Source organism: Triturus cristatus, chromosome 6 (assembly GCF_964204655.1).
Source record: "Triturus cristatus chromosome 6, aTriCri1.1, whole genome shotgun sequence".
Taxonomy (NCBI): domain Eukaryota; kingdom Metazoa; phylum Chordata; class Amphibia; order Caudata; family Salamandridae; genus Triturus; species Triturus cristatus.
Window position 1 is genome coordinate 1814424511 of NC_140589.1, and position 16530 is coordinate 1814441040.

Below are 16530 nucleotides of genomic sequence, written 5' to 3' on the forward strand. Positions count from 1 at the left end.
GCAAGGGGCTTGACACTTCAGGGAAAATAATCATAAAGATTATCATAGTTCCTCATAGTGTGGGTGGCACGGTAGCACCCTTCTCCTCTGCGGGGTTTGGTGAAACACCACACAAATACCTAAGCACCAGGGAAGAGGAGAGAGGAGTTGGTGCCACTTTAAAGCTAGCAAGCTCACCATGATCCTGCCCGGGGGCGTGAAACGGCCCGCAGTGTAGGGGGGCCACCATGATCCCGTTGTGGGAGGGGGCCACTCCGGTTTGCTGCAACATAAACGGAGTGGAGAACAGTAAGCAAAACAATTGCCAGCTCATGGAACTCGCTGTGTTTCCCTGATCATAAAATAACAACCCTGCAACATTCGTAAATTTAATTTGGCTGGTGGAAAGGGACCGGCAAAAAGGTGCCTTCTTGACTCTTGCTGCTTCAGAGCATTGGATGGGAGTTAGAAAGAACAGGGGGGAAATATTAGTGAGACTAAACAGGACAGAGAGGCCACAAAAGAAGGGCAGAAAGGGCCCTGAAGAGTAAAACAACAGGGAGTCAAGTAGGTAAGAGGGAAAAGAAAGTGGGAGGCAGACAGATGTGAGCAAGGGCAGGGCATAACACAGGCCCTTGCAGACGGGGAACAACCTTTACAACGCAACTTTTACAACGCACTACACTTACAACGCATTTTTTACAACGCAACATCCACTACAACGCATTCCATTACATAGCATGACACTACAAAGCATTTTTAAAAACTACCTTTACAACGCATTCCATTACAACGCATACTACCTTTACAACGCATACCATTACAACGCATAATATTACACTACACTATCCAACACTTACCCTACTGTTGCACCCCCTGGAGTTAGAATAGTAATTTTTACCCCTATACTATCCAACACTTACCCTACTGTTGCACCCCCTGGAGTTAGAATAGTAATTTTTACCCCTATACTATCCAACACTTACCCTACTGTTGCACCCCCTGGAGTTAGAATAGTAATTTTTACCCCTATACTATCCAACACTTTCCCTACTGTTGCACCCCCTGGAGTTAGAATAGTAATTTTTACCCCTATACTATCCAACACTTTCCCTACTGTTGCACCCCCTGGAGTTAGAATAGTAATTTTTACCCCTATACTATCCAACACTTTCCCTACTGTTGCACCCCCTGGAGTTAGAATAGTAATTTTTACCCCTATACTATCCAACACTTTCCCTACTGTTGCACCCCTGGAGTTAGAATAGTAATTTTTACCCCTATACTATCCAACACTTTCCCTACTGTTGCACCCCCTGGAGTTAGAATAGTAATTTTTACCCCTATACTATCCAACACTTTCCCTACTGTTGCACCCCTGGAGTTAGAATAGTAATTTTTACCCCTATACTATCCAGCACTTACCCTACTGTTGCACCCCCTGGAGTTAGAATAGTAATTTTTACCCCTATACTATCCAACAATTACTCTACTGTTGCACCCCCTGGAGTTAGAATAGTAATTTTTACCCCTATACTATCTAATACTTACCTTAAATGCAATTTAATATTATGCGTTGTAATGGTATGCGTTGTAAAGGTAGTATGCGTTGTAATGGAATGCGTTGTAAAGGTAGTTTTTAAAAATGCGTTGTAGTGTCATGCTATGTAATGGAATGCGTTGTAGTGGATGTTGCGTTGTAAAAAATGCGTTGTAAGTGCATGCGCTGTAAAAGTGTGCGTTGTAACGACATACATCCGGGAGACTCAAGGGCCGCTATACACATTCTACATGGGGCCTCATCATTTTCTGTTATGCCACTGATCCTGCCTTTCCTTCGAGGTTCTGTCCATGTTAAAATGAGACAGCAAGGCAGGTCTGCTGTGCAACCAGAACCCACATTTACTCATATTTTCCAGAGGCGGTAAAGAAATGAATGGTGACAGAATGGAAAGCAATTCTGTGAACCTGCCTCTGATCCACTGTTGCAGAAAATCCAATGTGACAAGTTTGTATAGTACACAGTGTGTTGAAGAAGAATGGACCACAACTGCTGCAACATTTCTTAAGTCCCTACCGCACCAGTAAGATCACTGCGCTCTGCAACTCGAGGCTTGCTTACCGGACCCAAAATCAAAAAAGCTAGTAATAGTGGAGGATCATTTTCGCATTTAGTCTCTAAACTATGGAACACCCTACCAATAGCATTGAGGAAGAACAAGGAGGAACTGAGTTTTCGGAAACAGCTTAAGACATTTTTGTGTATCTAACATGTGCTGTGAAAAGCCTGACAAGAATGAGAGTGCTGAGAGGCGCGTTGGGTAGCCATGCGCTATAGAAGTGTCGAGTAGAGATGATGTGAAAGGTCATTTTTCCAAAAATGCATAGATCAGCAGATTTAACTTAAGACCTCCTGAATTATTCTCTCTTTCATTAAAACATAAATCAAGGCCTATTAAAACATTACATCCTAAAATATCCCTGCATTGGTGTCTTCTGAACAAAAGGTAAGGCAGTACCTTTCTTCCTTGCTTGAGCGATGACGTCCGCGGCGCTCTTACTCATCACCTTGGTAAAGTAGATGGGACAGTTGATGCGGCGGGCGATCATTATGGCGCGATACACAGCTTCAGCTTCCAGCTGAGAGGGGAAGAACCATCATTAGTTGTATATTGCTCATTTTCAACCAAAAATGGCATTTCTTCCAGAGAGAAATGACATATTTTTTTAATTAACATTGCAATTCCAATTGTTGAAACCCTACTGTAGAGATTCACTTTGGTGACATACACAAGAGATAGTGCAGGAGCAGTGCAAGCTACCTTGATGCAAATACCCAGTAAAGAGCAGATGGCAGCAGCACTGAAAGGTCTGCTCACTCACAGAAAACAGGTCAAAAAGAGGCTGAGTGCTAGCTTCACTCATGGCATATGTGATGGGGTGTGTGTATGTTGTGTTTTAACATGCAGTCATGGTCAGAGAGGGAGAAGGTGCAAACAGATAGAAGAGAGGTGTAGGACAACAAAGAAGGAGACAGATGGAGGTATATGGTGAAGAGGCATGGTGAGAATAGAAAGTGGAGTTAGGAGAGAGATAGAGAGAGCGCAATAGAGAGAGATAGGGAAAGCGAGATAGAGAGAGAGCAAGCATGGGAGCCGAAAAGAAGAGGGAGACAGAGAAATGTAAGTGCTTGAATTAAAAAACTGAGAAAGTGCACTCAGTGACAAGCACCACAGCACTTCACTTAGGATTGGCAGCACTTCACTCAGTTACAGATCGTGTAGTGTTTCACTGAGTGACCAAAACTACAGTGCTTTCATCAGTCAAAGACACTGAAACTTTGCACTAACTGATATACTGCAGTGACTTAAATAGACATTGCAGTGCTTCAGTAAGTAAGAGTTCGCATAGAGAATCATTCACTAAGTGGCAGGCACTGCAGTATTCAGCACCAAACTAAAGTGACCTACACTGCAGTGCTACACTCAGTGAGAGGCACTGCAGTGCTTCATTCAATGAGAGGCACTGCAGTGCTACACTCAATGAGAGGCGCTGCAGTGCTACACTCAATGAGAGGCACTGCCGTGCTACCCTCAATGAGAGGCACTGCAGTGCTTCATTCAATGAGAGGCACTGCAGTGCTACCCTCAATGAGAGGCACTGCAGTGCTACATTCAATGAGAGGCACTGCAGTGCTACCCTCAATGAGAGGCACTGCAGTGCTACATTCAATGAGAGGCACTGCAGTGCTACACTCAATGAGAGGCACTGCAGTGCTACACTCAATGAGAGGCGCTGCAGTGCTACACTCAGTGAGAGGCACTGCAGTGCTTCATTCAATGAGAGGCACTGCAGTGCTACCCTCAATGAGAGGCACTGCAGTGCTACACTCAATGAGAGGCACTGCAGTGCTACATTCAATGAGAGGCACTGCCGTGCTACCCTCAATGAGAGGCACTGCAGTGCTTCATTCAATGAGAGGCACTGCAGTGCTACCCTCAATGAGAGGCACTGCAGTGCTACATTCAATGAGAGGCACTGCAGTGCTACCCTCAATGAGAGGCACTGTAGTGCTTCATTCCATGATAATGACATACGGACTTCACTTAGGGACAGATGCTGCGTTATTTAGTGCAATGCTGTTGACGCTTCACCCAATGATAGACACTGAGCGCTTCATTTGTTGATGGACCAAAGGGACTTCACTCAATCATAGACTGATTGAGTTTCTCTGTCTGAAAGAAAGACCCTTCTCTAAGTGTTTCCTTAGAATGGAGGGTGTAGAAGACACTGCATGGCACTGAACAGGCCGGTCCATCTCCATGCAGGCAGAACAAAATCCCACCTGCGCTTACCAGCGGCTGGAGCTCCAAGCAAGGGCTTCCTGGAGCCTTCAAGTCACCAACCAAACCAAATCAAAATGTACTGTAACACTACAGAGAACAGCCTATATTCAAATACATATTAAATATCATTGTGATTTACAACCAACGATGCATGGATCTTATGAAATTGCCCTAGAAATCTTTTTAAAAAATTGTTACACATATTTTGTAGAAAAAAAGACTACAGAAAAACGTTACCTCCTCGGGTCTACTCAATGCGTGTCCCTCCGGGCCGGTAATTCCCATCTGTAGAATTCGTTTTTGCTCCTAGATTAAATAAATAAAAACATAATAATACACAAATTCTGTCTCAGGCATGAGATTTTGTTACTGCAGACAGGGAACACCTGGATGTAGTACTGTGTATGGAGGATGCAAAGCACATCCCAAAGGCAGTTGGCCTATGGTCCACACTGAGAAGAGCCATTTAAAAACTGTATATGCAAAGTGTATGATATATGCACATATTTCTTACTGTGGTTGACACAATCTGGGTATAGGAGAAAGAATGTGTAGAACAATGTGACGAAAGAGGGCACAACATTCTGCATAGCATAGACATGGGTAAGTTAGCTTCCATCCAAGATGGGTTGTGCTCCTGAAATGGGTAATATCTTTATACGATTGCACATTATAGAGAGACATAAAAGAACAAGCAGCTGGTAAGGGACAACCAACCCCTGTCATGGCAAAACAAATCTCTCGCTCCTTGGTCAAAGAATGACTAAAAGAGAATCTGTGGTTGAGGGATCTGAAATGTGTCAAAGCGGGTGGTCTGAATAATTTTTTGACATTCTCCTAGGTTCCATTTTTCTACAACTCTTCTTAAAATAGAGTTACGGGGTTTAGCTGTTAAATAGTTTCTATTTAAAATGGGGTGTGCAGTATTGCAGTTCTAATGTGTGTCCCTCATGCCAGTCAGTGGAAGGAACTCTGCATAATTTTTCCTTTTTCTGTCCAGCCTATGATAGACCACAAAAACAATGGCTGAGGCCACTATGAAATCTTTTGGGCTTTCGTCATTATGCTTATGCACTATGCACTTTACGTTCGAACACGAGAGATGTAATTGTTGTTGGTATGACAATATTTTTGTACGCTGCCTGGATCACCCGTATATGTAGTGTCAAGTGTTGAAGCAATGATGTCTAAAAGTGAGCTTTTAAACATTTTTTTATTGTGTAGATGCTTCTCCATATCCTCTGAAGTCTACACACTTTATCTATTATAATTTTTTCTCTCCTATTTTTATTTTGGGATGTTGTTTTAGGAGATTGTTGGTTTTAATGCCGTCTATTTATTAGTTTTTATCTGGTTACTTGCTGTACTGTGTTTTATGGATGTTTGTGTCTGAAATATACATTTTATGCATGCATACAACCAACCTCTTGCTGCAGAGAACTATGTGTAATCTGCAGGCGACAAAATAAAATCATAGGCAGAGAGGTTTTAGAAGCATGCATCAACGTCAAGGGGCATTTTCTTGTTGCGTGAGGAAGGGTCCAGTGCATATGAGGAAGCTTCTTAGTCAATACGCAGGCGTATAATCTGCACATGACCGTTTACAAAAAGAATAATTCCTGTAATCTTAATGCATGTAGCTTGCACAAAAGCTGCTGTAGTACAGCTGTTTTGGCACTGTTCGGTCACATGAGCAGCCATGCTTAATTTGTAAAGCCATGTGTGCAAGAACCCAGCTATTTTCTTAGGAGGGCACGCCCCCTACTACTGTAGATACCACCCATATCCTTTTAGCCTTTTACCTGATGTAGTTTCTATGTCAGCTCTTTTGCTATATATATTGGTCCATTGCTCTTCAGTTGAGTTTGCATAGCATAGAACAGCCAGTCCATAAACTGTCATATATTTCAGACAGTAGTATTACCAGTTCATGAAGAGGTGGATAGTTGTTCAGTGTATTGTGTGAGTGGCTTATCCAGTGCTGTTCCATCCTTTGCATTCTGGGATTTCTAGTTCAGGTTTTAGAAAGGCTAGCAAACTACAAGTACTAGAAATCAATGAAATAAACTGTGCTGAATAGGTTACATGACTGTGATGAGTCAACGTGAGAGCTCTTAATTATTTTGTTGTAAGGGCCTGATTTAGACTTTGGCATATGGTACTCTGTCATTCAGGGCGGCTGAGGGCATTACTTCCATCACTTTTATGGACCACCGTCCACCAGTCTTAAAGATAACTGCAGGCCCGGCGGTCAAATCTGTACACTGCAAGAAATCCTCATCACAGTGGTTCAGTTCAAGGTGCAAAAAGTTTGGTGGATGATCGCCATCAGTTTCGACAGCCATCACCAATTTTTTTGCATTTTTTTTTCAAAAACAAACATCTGAGTGAGAGCTTGATTTTTTCAAAAACGCCAATGACCACCAGGGCATGGGTGCGGGGATCATTGTTTTTTCCGTTTCTCAGCTCCAGGTTTTTCCTGTGTGTGATGGACAGATGAAAAGGATATCACACCATCAACCATAACTACAGTGGGTAGCAATGTTCCCTCTAACTACTTTTCCCAGGTGATGCAGTAGGGTGTGCATATGCACTCTTTTCTCATCTGTGTGCAGAACTGAATTATGAGGGGTGCCACCGTGCAATCAAACCTGCTACCAGTTAAACATACAGATAGGTGCAGGATTCTTCCTCACATTCACCCATGTTCTGTTTAATGCGCCACATTATACATTTTAAAGTACATATTTTCCCAGTTATATTGCCTAACCAGAAACAAGGTTAGATACAAGAGAGATGGAGAACTTGCACAATTTGCTGGACTTTGTAACACAAAAAATATTGGGCCTGATTCAAAAATATAAACTGAGAGGAAAGCCTAATTTTATGACTTTCAGTATTCACAAAGGGCATTTACGAGTAGTAAAGTTAAGACTTTTGTCTCAGTTAAACTTTAGTTTTGGTCTGAAGTTTAAGTGAAACCAAAAGTCCTTAGTTTTTTTGCTGTGCTCTTCAAATTACTCCCCACATAGTACCTGTCCTTCTGTCACAGGCTTTATGCCTGGTCATCCATTGTTGGGCAGGATAATGCATGCTCATCATTCACATGGCCACTGGATGCCTCCTCAGCACTTACTGGGCCACATAGTGCCACCTATCAGTTACTAGGCCTTATGATGCTGGTGCTTCAGCTTCCGGACCACATGAGGCCTGGGATGTCAGTTACTCAGCAACAAGCTGGCCATGCCAATAAAATAAGTCCAAGTGGCAACCCTACCTGGCCTGTAAGTCCAGGCTCTCTCTCTGGTCCTCTCCCTTCCTCCCTGTTTTCTTTCTCATTTCCGCTCCATCTTGTTCCTTTTCCATCTCCTTTTCTTTTTCCCTGCCTCCTCCCACAATCACTGACACTCACTACTCTTTCTCATAAGTAATACACATACCTCCTAATATTTGTCATTATTTCATTCAGACTCCTGCAAGATATCTTTCTCAAGCTAACTGTATCCATTACCTCTCTAATGCTTGTTTTCATTCTTTCAGTTTTTTTCAGTCCCTTACTCTCTCCTGCGCACACATTGCCTAGTTACATCTAACTGATTGTCCTTTTGAAGTGTTTAATTGAAAGTGGGATTGTATGCACTGCATGGAAGCAACCTTATGCTGCATTGGAATAGAATCATAGTTATATGCATCCTGTTAATGGTCATAGTATATATAGAGCACAGGCGATAAGAGTTGTATATTAGACATTAGTATTTAGGTGTCATCAATACCTATGTGAAAATGACTCATTTTGTTTGACCTGGGAAGGATGAAAGGTTAAGTGGGCCAAATCCAATTTTAACTTGTAACATGTGGTTTAGGCTTATATCCCTGCAACATGCACAGTACACCCCGGCTTGTCTCTAATATGTTGGATGGTGTTTCCCTAGATAATACATGACTGTGGAGCAGGAATTCCTTGTAGAGTCTGTGTGAAGGGATTGTGCTCAATACGCTGAGCAAGCAGCACTTAATACATATTTAGATATGTATGTTTAGGGGGATAAGGAATTAGTGCTTAGGGGCTCAACGAGTTCTGTGCATGCTACGTATAAATGTGATTATGAAAACCAGATTACTTTACCAGTATGACAACCACAGGTTGAGTCTCTGGTTTTACGTTTACAGATATACTGACGTCAGAACAAAATCAGCAGTGCCCGAGGAAGGAGTCCTTGAGAAAGTTACTGTAAAGAGCATTGCAGTGCATTGCAGTGCAGATAGGAAATAGGCAGAAACGCACAGGAGCGTATGGGCGGGGAACCAGCATTAGCAAACAAATCTTGTCCTACCTTTCCTATGTTTCTCAAATAAAAGCTGTTGTTGGAGTCTCTGCTATTTGCAGGAGCAAACTCATCTTTTTTTGCAGTTGTATATAGAGCAAACTCTACCCGAAAGAACTGGAGTACTATACATGAGCACAAGGTCACATCCTTTTTTGGACATGTGGAGAGTAAGTGATTTGCCCAGGATCTCAGGATGTTCAGCCAACGCCAAGACTCAAACCACTTTCCCTAGTTGCAGAGGTGGCAGCTCTGACCAGAACACTACATCCCCCCCCTTCATTAAACTGACCTGCTGGGTGGGGTCACTTGTAATGTTCTTCATAAACATCACTAAAGGTTTTCTAATACAGCATTAAGCAGGCCTACCCAACTGTACTGCAGCTCCTCCCTTCCATTTACACATTTTTTCATGGGAACATCTGTTCTGAAAAGACCCATAGAATGAAATGCATTTTATGGCTTAAAATTGTTTGTCATGCGTGCTAGAAAACAAAGTCTGCGCACCCGCACATGCACGCATGTTACAGGGAACTATGGCGGGTAGTGTAACACCCTTTCTCCAACGTCCCTTACTTCACCAGGCCATTGGAGGAAGCTTTCCACTGACAAAACCAATGGGGTCTCTATTGACTGAAAGCTTAAGCTTGCCCATCTCTAAAAGAGGTAAGCGAACCAAGAGTTTGGGGTAGAGGGTATAATGTTGCATTTGAGATGGAGTACCCTGTCCGCCAAACTCTGAATACACATAGGAAGCAAACATGAATGCAAACACATCAATTAAGTTCTGGAGCTTGCATATGAGTTCATCTACTGAAGCCTGGAAAACACATGCCCAAATTAGGTACTGGTGTGAGGGTTTTGCAAGTTGTCTTTTACATACCCTGAGTATGATGTGGAAGGTTACTGCCACTGAATGTGGTTGACTGTGCATGCCTATTCTATGTATACATGCAAGACTACATTTGATGGTATGTGCCCTCAAACTAGGTAAGAAAGTTTTTATATATAATATCTGCCACTTTCTTTACCCATGAGATTTTGAGTCCGAAGTCTCCTATTCACTTACCTGAGCTATCAAATCTCCATTCTCAGCATGAACTAGGATTACAGCACCAAGTCCTTTTAGGAAAGTAAATGCTTCATAGAGCTGAAAAAAACAAAAGTAGGTGAAATTAGGCCTTTTTTTAACCAAATGTTTGCCTCTAAAATAAGCTTTTAAGAGCATATTTTACCTGAATAAATATATGTATGTATGTGTTCTAGGTTTTATAGCAGTGCCTAGAGATAGGCAATAAAAATATTTCTTACCCAATGTATGTTGCACTACAAACTGCACCATTGTTCAAATCTACCAGATCTTGCACTTTGCTACGATTCTGCCCGAACAAGACGTAGTGGCCCACATTAAATAAACTAGGGTCCGTGCAAAAATGACAACATTTGGAGCAAAATTATTTAAATTTGCACTTGTGCAAAAGTGGCTCAAATGCTTTGGTCTGTGTTTACTGTTTGTTTGTGTGAGAGAGAATGGAGCAAACAGATTTTTCTCCATTCTATATTTCATAAACGCCTATGAACCAGAGCATTTTGAAAAACAACCACAGAAGATGTCTTTGTCTTTTTGCTGCTCTATAAGTGTGGAGAAAGCCAGGATGTAGCTCAATTTCTTCTGGAACTGCAACTGGTAGTATATGGCACCAAAGTCAAGGTTAGAAACACACCAAGCTCCATCAGGATCTGCTGTTATGTTGTCCTTGGTGGGTGTTTTGTGTTGCTTTTGCTAAATATCTTGTTGGAAAACTGTGTATCCATGCGTTTGCACACCAGACCAATTATTTATTCCTGTGACATAGCCCTCATCATTTATATAGCATATTTTTTCCTTTAGGGCAGGTCAAAAAGCTGTTATTGCCACTTTGCAGATATGCAGGTCCATGCTTGCATGGATGAGCAGCAGAGGGTGCTGTTTGGGTGATTACTTGAGAGGTGCTCCTGTCGTATTGCCAGGGTGAGTGCCAGCACAATACAAAGGATGGATATGAGGGAGATGCATAGAGAGAGACAGTAGGCAGGGAGTCTTACCCAAATGGTGAGTGAACAGTGTTGAGGCTGGTAGCACTTTAATGCAGGGGACCAGAGGTGGGCTATGGGCATGTGTAAGAGTCACGTGGTGGCTAGTGGGAGGTTCTGATAATGGTGCAGTGAGCAGGGTTACCTAGTCACAATGTTTAAGGCTGGAATGAAGCTGGTTGTCACTGCATGCACAATTGAAGTGGACTGTCTATGTGTATACATAGGGTCTCTATGTGAAAGTCAGAATGCACACCTAAACTTACAACATGGTTGAAAATAAGTCTGCATTTGGTGTGTCAAAGTACCACATACATAAACATATTTTCAGGGAGTGTGTGGGAGGGATATTTAACCTTATTCAACCGTAAATGATAGTAGACAATAGCAACAATTATCAATTGTACATTTCTCCTGGCTCTAAACGTGTACTCTCTGCTTGAGGACCATCCACAGGAGTAAGCCTGGTGGCCAGAGAGTCTGCCCGGATGTCTGTCGGGTGCTTTGTGTTTTTAACATCTTCCTTTAGATTTTGTGAATTCCAGGTCTTAGGAACATAGTCTCAGAATGCATAAATGTAATAATGTCTTTGTGAATCAAACTCCAAGCAACTAGACATAATTTGGCTTGCAGAGTTCACCAACAATACCACACATCTACACTTGTGACTACAATCAAGGATATATGTTTAAAAAGGAGTGCTACCACCTTGTGAAACAAAATATATTTAAGGTTGAGGTCAGTCTGCATTCCTTGTGACACAATGCCTTCTTGTGTTGGCCACTAGTCATGTGGAAAGGACAGTGCCCTTCAAAGTGTTTCATGTTTCTAGGAAGTGGAGCAGTGAGCAGAGTTGTATAAGAAACAATTTGGTCCCAAGTGATGAAGCTGAGCTTGATGTTTCCACTATGATACCACACATCTGATCCTTCCATTGCAGTGAAACAAACTGTGGTTGATGTATGGAGGCTGGGCATGGCAAACACCCATGTAATGGAGGGAACGCTTTTGTGACACCAGTTGAAGAAGGTCCACCCCCTTTAAATATAGGATCTAGCCACAGTTTTTCCCCAAACAGGCTTCTACACTCATGGGGAAAACCTCCATGCCAGCTAATCCACCAGGAATTCGCGGCATGGTGAAATGACAGTATCAAAGTAGAGGATACTGGGAAAGTAACCAGACATCCATCCACAATGGGGGATCATTTCCTGCATCAAAATTGTCTCTCATGTTTTGGGAGTTTTCTCCAAGCACATCTAGCGCATCATGGGCCACATTGAGTATCGCAAAGAGAAGGTGCCTAATTTAGGTGATATCAGTCTGAAAAGCTTAAATTGACCGGAAACCCCTTTTGCAGTGTCTAGTCTGCACTCTGCAGACATTAGCAGTAGTCAAGCCTTTGGCTGCTCCTCCCATAAGGACATGAAAAGAGCGGACAAGAATTATTTATTTTTTGGGGGGGGGGGGAGTCCCGTTATTGGTCTTTTTAATTCTCTAAGACTAGATTGCCATTTCTGTGACCTTCCAAGTGGCCGTAATTATTTTTCACCACAACTTAGACCGTGGTGAGGCGGACCAGGCTACGTATCCTCAAGCAATCACCTATTGTTGAATCCCATCATCTCATCTACCAAACAATGCACTATATGTCTGAATGTGCCCAAGATAATAGCAAAATAATGTAGACTCCATACACTCATCGGCTGCGGAGATGTGCATTCTGAAGAATACTATACCTGGCTGTCCGACATCTGGTACAAATCTTTGTACGCCATATAGACTTGGAAGGAGGTGACACCTGTTCAAAAGTATAGTTGCTGGTAAATTTGTGTAATTAATTTACAATTTCAGGCGCTAATATACATCAGTGACTCATTTCTATGTATTAACAAATAATTATGAATATGTTTATAACGCTGAAATTGACCTTTAATAAACAAATGTAAAAAACATACACATGGATGGAGTAGAAATTCTTTAAGACTTTCTTTTACTACACACCTATTCAAACAATGAAAGCAGAAATATCTGGGTTAAAGCCAGTAAAAATACATGCACTTTGTCCCTGAGTGGTATTCTACATGCTACTGCAATAATTCTGCCCAACACAAAAAATATGAACATATCATCATAATCTTTCTTTTCTCATATCACCACCTATTGACGGAAGACATCCCATAAGAAGTGCATACCTTACCGGCAAAACATTATACCATAACACTCCTGGATCCTACACTCAAAAGCTATTCACACTTGTAGGCCCATAGAAACTATGATCCAAAGTTCTATGCTCAATCAGTACCCCACATTTCAAGAAGCAACGCACCTTGACAGATCCTTCTCAGGTAATGTCCCCACAAGTGTAACACCCTCTCTTTCTGTGTGTTCACATACCTTCTAAAAACCTGATGGAATAAAGGTTCCCTCTCTCTGTTCGCTGTCATAGCCTAAGGTACTACTCCTACTTTCCCCACATTTTCATTGGACATCCCCACAAATCCTTGTCTCTCTGCTCCCTCTTGCTGTGTTAATATTACTTTCTAAACAGTTCTGCTCAGCGTGCACTTGTAACTGACTAGCACCCTGTTCCTGGAATTGTTACACCTAATGTTGTACATTCGCCTCTATTGTAAATGCTTTTGGACATTAATTGAAAGGTTTTAACTCTGCCTCTTGTAAATCTATTTCTGCAAACTCTTTTTAAGAGATTTGATGTTTTAGTGTTTCTAGATCTGTTTCTCAAGACACCTTCTCCAAACATGTTGCTAATAGGTGATATACAGAGTTCTGAAACCTGGTACATTCGACTCTGCGCTATAGCACATATGAAATACATAAATAAATAAAATTGGTTAGGCGTGTACTCTAAATAACACACTGGAATATCGATTGGACAGAACATCGAGGACAAAAAAAACAGCAAAATATTAAGGTAAGTAATTCTAGATTTTCTATACCTAACGCCACATATATGTACCTTTGCTGTACATATACTGTTAAGGTGCGTAGCTGTGGAGTTAGGAACAGTAAATCTATACTTCCAAATACGCACTTACCTTTCGATATTTTGTTCCTCAAGGTTCAGTCCTCGAATGTCTTTACAACAATATTATGAGGGTCGATACTCAGTCGTACAATCATTGACTGCATTTGCAAATTGGACAGGAAGGAGCAATTCCCAACTATGGACGCACTGCATATGGCAGATCACATTCTTCTGCTATAGGCAAGAAGTTTACTTATTGTAATGCTTCAAGGTTGGTCCTTACGACCTCTGTTAATTGATTATGAGATGTTAAGAAGTTAAATGCAGTGATTGTACAGAGGACATGCAGTGGCAGGCCTGGCAGAAATTAAATTTGGAAATAACAGGGCAGAGGGCAATACACTAATCAAAGCAAATTAACATTCTAAACAAGTGTAGGAGTAAAAAATACATTGGCTGGTTTCATTTTTTAAATGACTGCCAATCTTACTTACAATGTTGCTCTAGTTAATTACTATGATGATTTTGTGACTCCTGGGCCTTCATTTCTTATGTGGTGCCCTTTGAGAAATGCAATTAGGTTGATGAGCAGACACGTCATGTCCAAAGTGATCTCGAAAACTAATGAGCTGCAAATAGCTAAGGAAAGAAAGACACAAGTACTGGCAAGCCAAAAGGATTGGCTTTTATCTGACAACACATGTAAACACTAGCTCTAACGCAAGAAGCAATATACAGAAGTCTGTCCCTCTGAAACTAAAGGGGTGACAAGCATCACACAATGCCCTAGGCACATTCCCTTAAAGTGTACTCTGCACAGGAGGAGTCAACAATGTAGGTGCTTCAGGAGTGGAGAGCCGCAGCCAAATGCACAGGCTCGACAGAGAATCCACACTGGCACTGCTGTTCCCCAAGAGCACTTTGGAATACTGTGTAAAGAGAGAGAGTCTGTAGAGAAGTCCTATTCCTGTCCAGGCATGGAATAATCGTACACAGTGTTTGTAAGTGAAAAAAGCAAATTGGCAAATGGACACTTCTCAAATAATGTTGTCTGGTGGGGTTGGTTTTTTCAGGCTGCCTCAGTACTTACAGGTACAGTTGTTTGCTGTAAAAAAAACTAAAAGACTTAAAAGCCCAGGGGAATAATGTTTCTGAACACCCCTTGGTTTAGGCGAAAATGTGTTCATCTAATTTGCCACATTTCCATTATGGTATGTTTCATGAAACGCCCAAAATTACGTCATTCATGACGTCGCATAATTGAGTTTTCATTTGGGTAAAACTCCTATCATAGGAACACGAGAACAATTTGAGCAAACAGAAGGCATGCAACTGCTGTTCCTGTTAAATCGATTTCAAGCTATTTTTTTGTGTGACATGCATTCTCAGGTCCAAAATGGATGCAAAGATGCATATTGTGCTAAAATAAATATCGCAAAATGCTAGACTGCCATTTTGCATCATTTTGTGTACTTTTTTTTAGCATTTCATTTTATTTCCCTTCTGGAAATTACAAGATTTCGCCCATGCCCAGAAAACACCCTGCTTCAACCCTGTCTCAATCAATTATAGAAAGAGAACACTCTTTCTTCCCCCTAGTCCAGAACACATGCTTTTGCGGCACTCTTTAGATATGTCTGACGATCTGCTGGGTTACTGAATAAAGTAAAAAATCCAGGTAATTTGTTAGTGGAGGACTATCACATATTTTATTATAAAACTTCATATTGCTCATCTTTGAAAAATATATGTTAATTGCTCGTTGCCAGTTTAGCTATCACTCACTCCGCTTTCCAAATGACTGCTTCTAATGTGACGCTCAGGCCATCTATATCACCTAATACATACTCACCATGTTTGGGTTAAAAAAATAAAAACAAAGGGTCCCATTTCCAAAGGTAAATTTACATGTGTAAACTGACTCGCATGTAAATCTACTACTACTCTTTATAGTAACTTTTGTTTTGCTATCCATCATTTTTGTGTGTAATGTTACTCCAAAGTGTAGACTTTCATGTCTCCGCCCTCTGACAGCAGGAGTTGGAGCCTTGTACAATAGGATTTATGAGTGAAAAGTTACTTATAGTACTTTTCCACAGGTAGGTAGAGTCCTATACCACCAGGGCACTATGAAAAAGGACAGGGAAAAAAAAGGTTTATTTAATTTAAAGAAAAATCTTTATATATTATTATAAAATATTAATGTAAATTTTTTAAATATTTATTTTAAATCTACAACTAATTAAATAAAAGGCTACATCACATTAACTTTGCATTTTTCTAAAATATTTAATGTATTTAAATATATACATTTAGTTTATAAATATTATTTTTTAACAATTTTTATAAAAAATCATGGACTGGAGTATATTTATGACTGTTTTGGGACATATTTTGCTGCGCTAAGTGCAGTTTGTGAACAGCAATGGCTTACTCTTTTGTGGGTTGGGTGGTTGTATCTCATTAACCCCCGCCTTAGTGCCAGGTATATGCACTTGCAGGTCCATTATGGTGGTATCCAGAGTTCAAAAAGTTGGCTAAGAAAACCGCGGTAATCTACTGGCAAGACGCAGGGATTGATACAATGGGAACGCTATTTCAGAATCCTAAGCTTGGACTTTTTGAAGACTTGCATGCTGTTGGGCCATGCCTATTTATTAATTCTTGACATATGAAGCAGTCAGTGGCTGAGTAAAATCTATATGGAGATTTCAGAGTGTGGAACCAGCAACACATATTACATTATTAAGTTATGGGTTCAATGGGGAGGCTGTAACAGTATTAAATCTCTCACTGATGGATCAGAATAAGATTAATT

The 16530-nt window shown here is 41.1% G+C and overlaps 1 protein-coding gene across 1 annotated transcript in view; it reads right to left on the bottom strand.

Annotated features, from left to right (window-relative positions):
• LOC146822078 (dihydropyrimidinase-related protein 1-like) overlaps positions 1–16530 on the bottom strand; it is a 234961-nt gene that overhangs the window by 127686 nt on the left and 90745 nt on the right. Inside the window, exons 6-9 of the mRNA XM_085613175.1 lie at positions 12463–12524; positions 9720–9800; positions 4563–4631; positions 2499–2619 (exon numbers count right to left, since the gene is read on the bottom strand). Coding sequence (XP_085469301.1) covers positions 2499–2619; positions 4563–4631; positions 9720–9800; positions 12463–12524 — 333 coding nt within the window. The remainder of the gene's footprint in view (positions 1–2498; positions 2620–4562; positions 4632–9719; positions 9801–12462; positions 12525–16530) is intronic.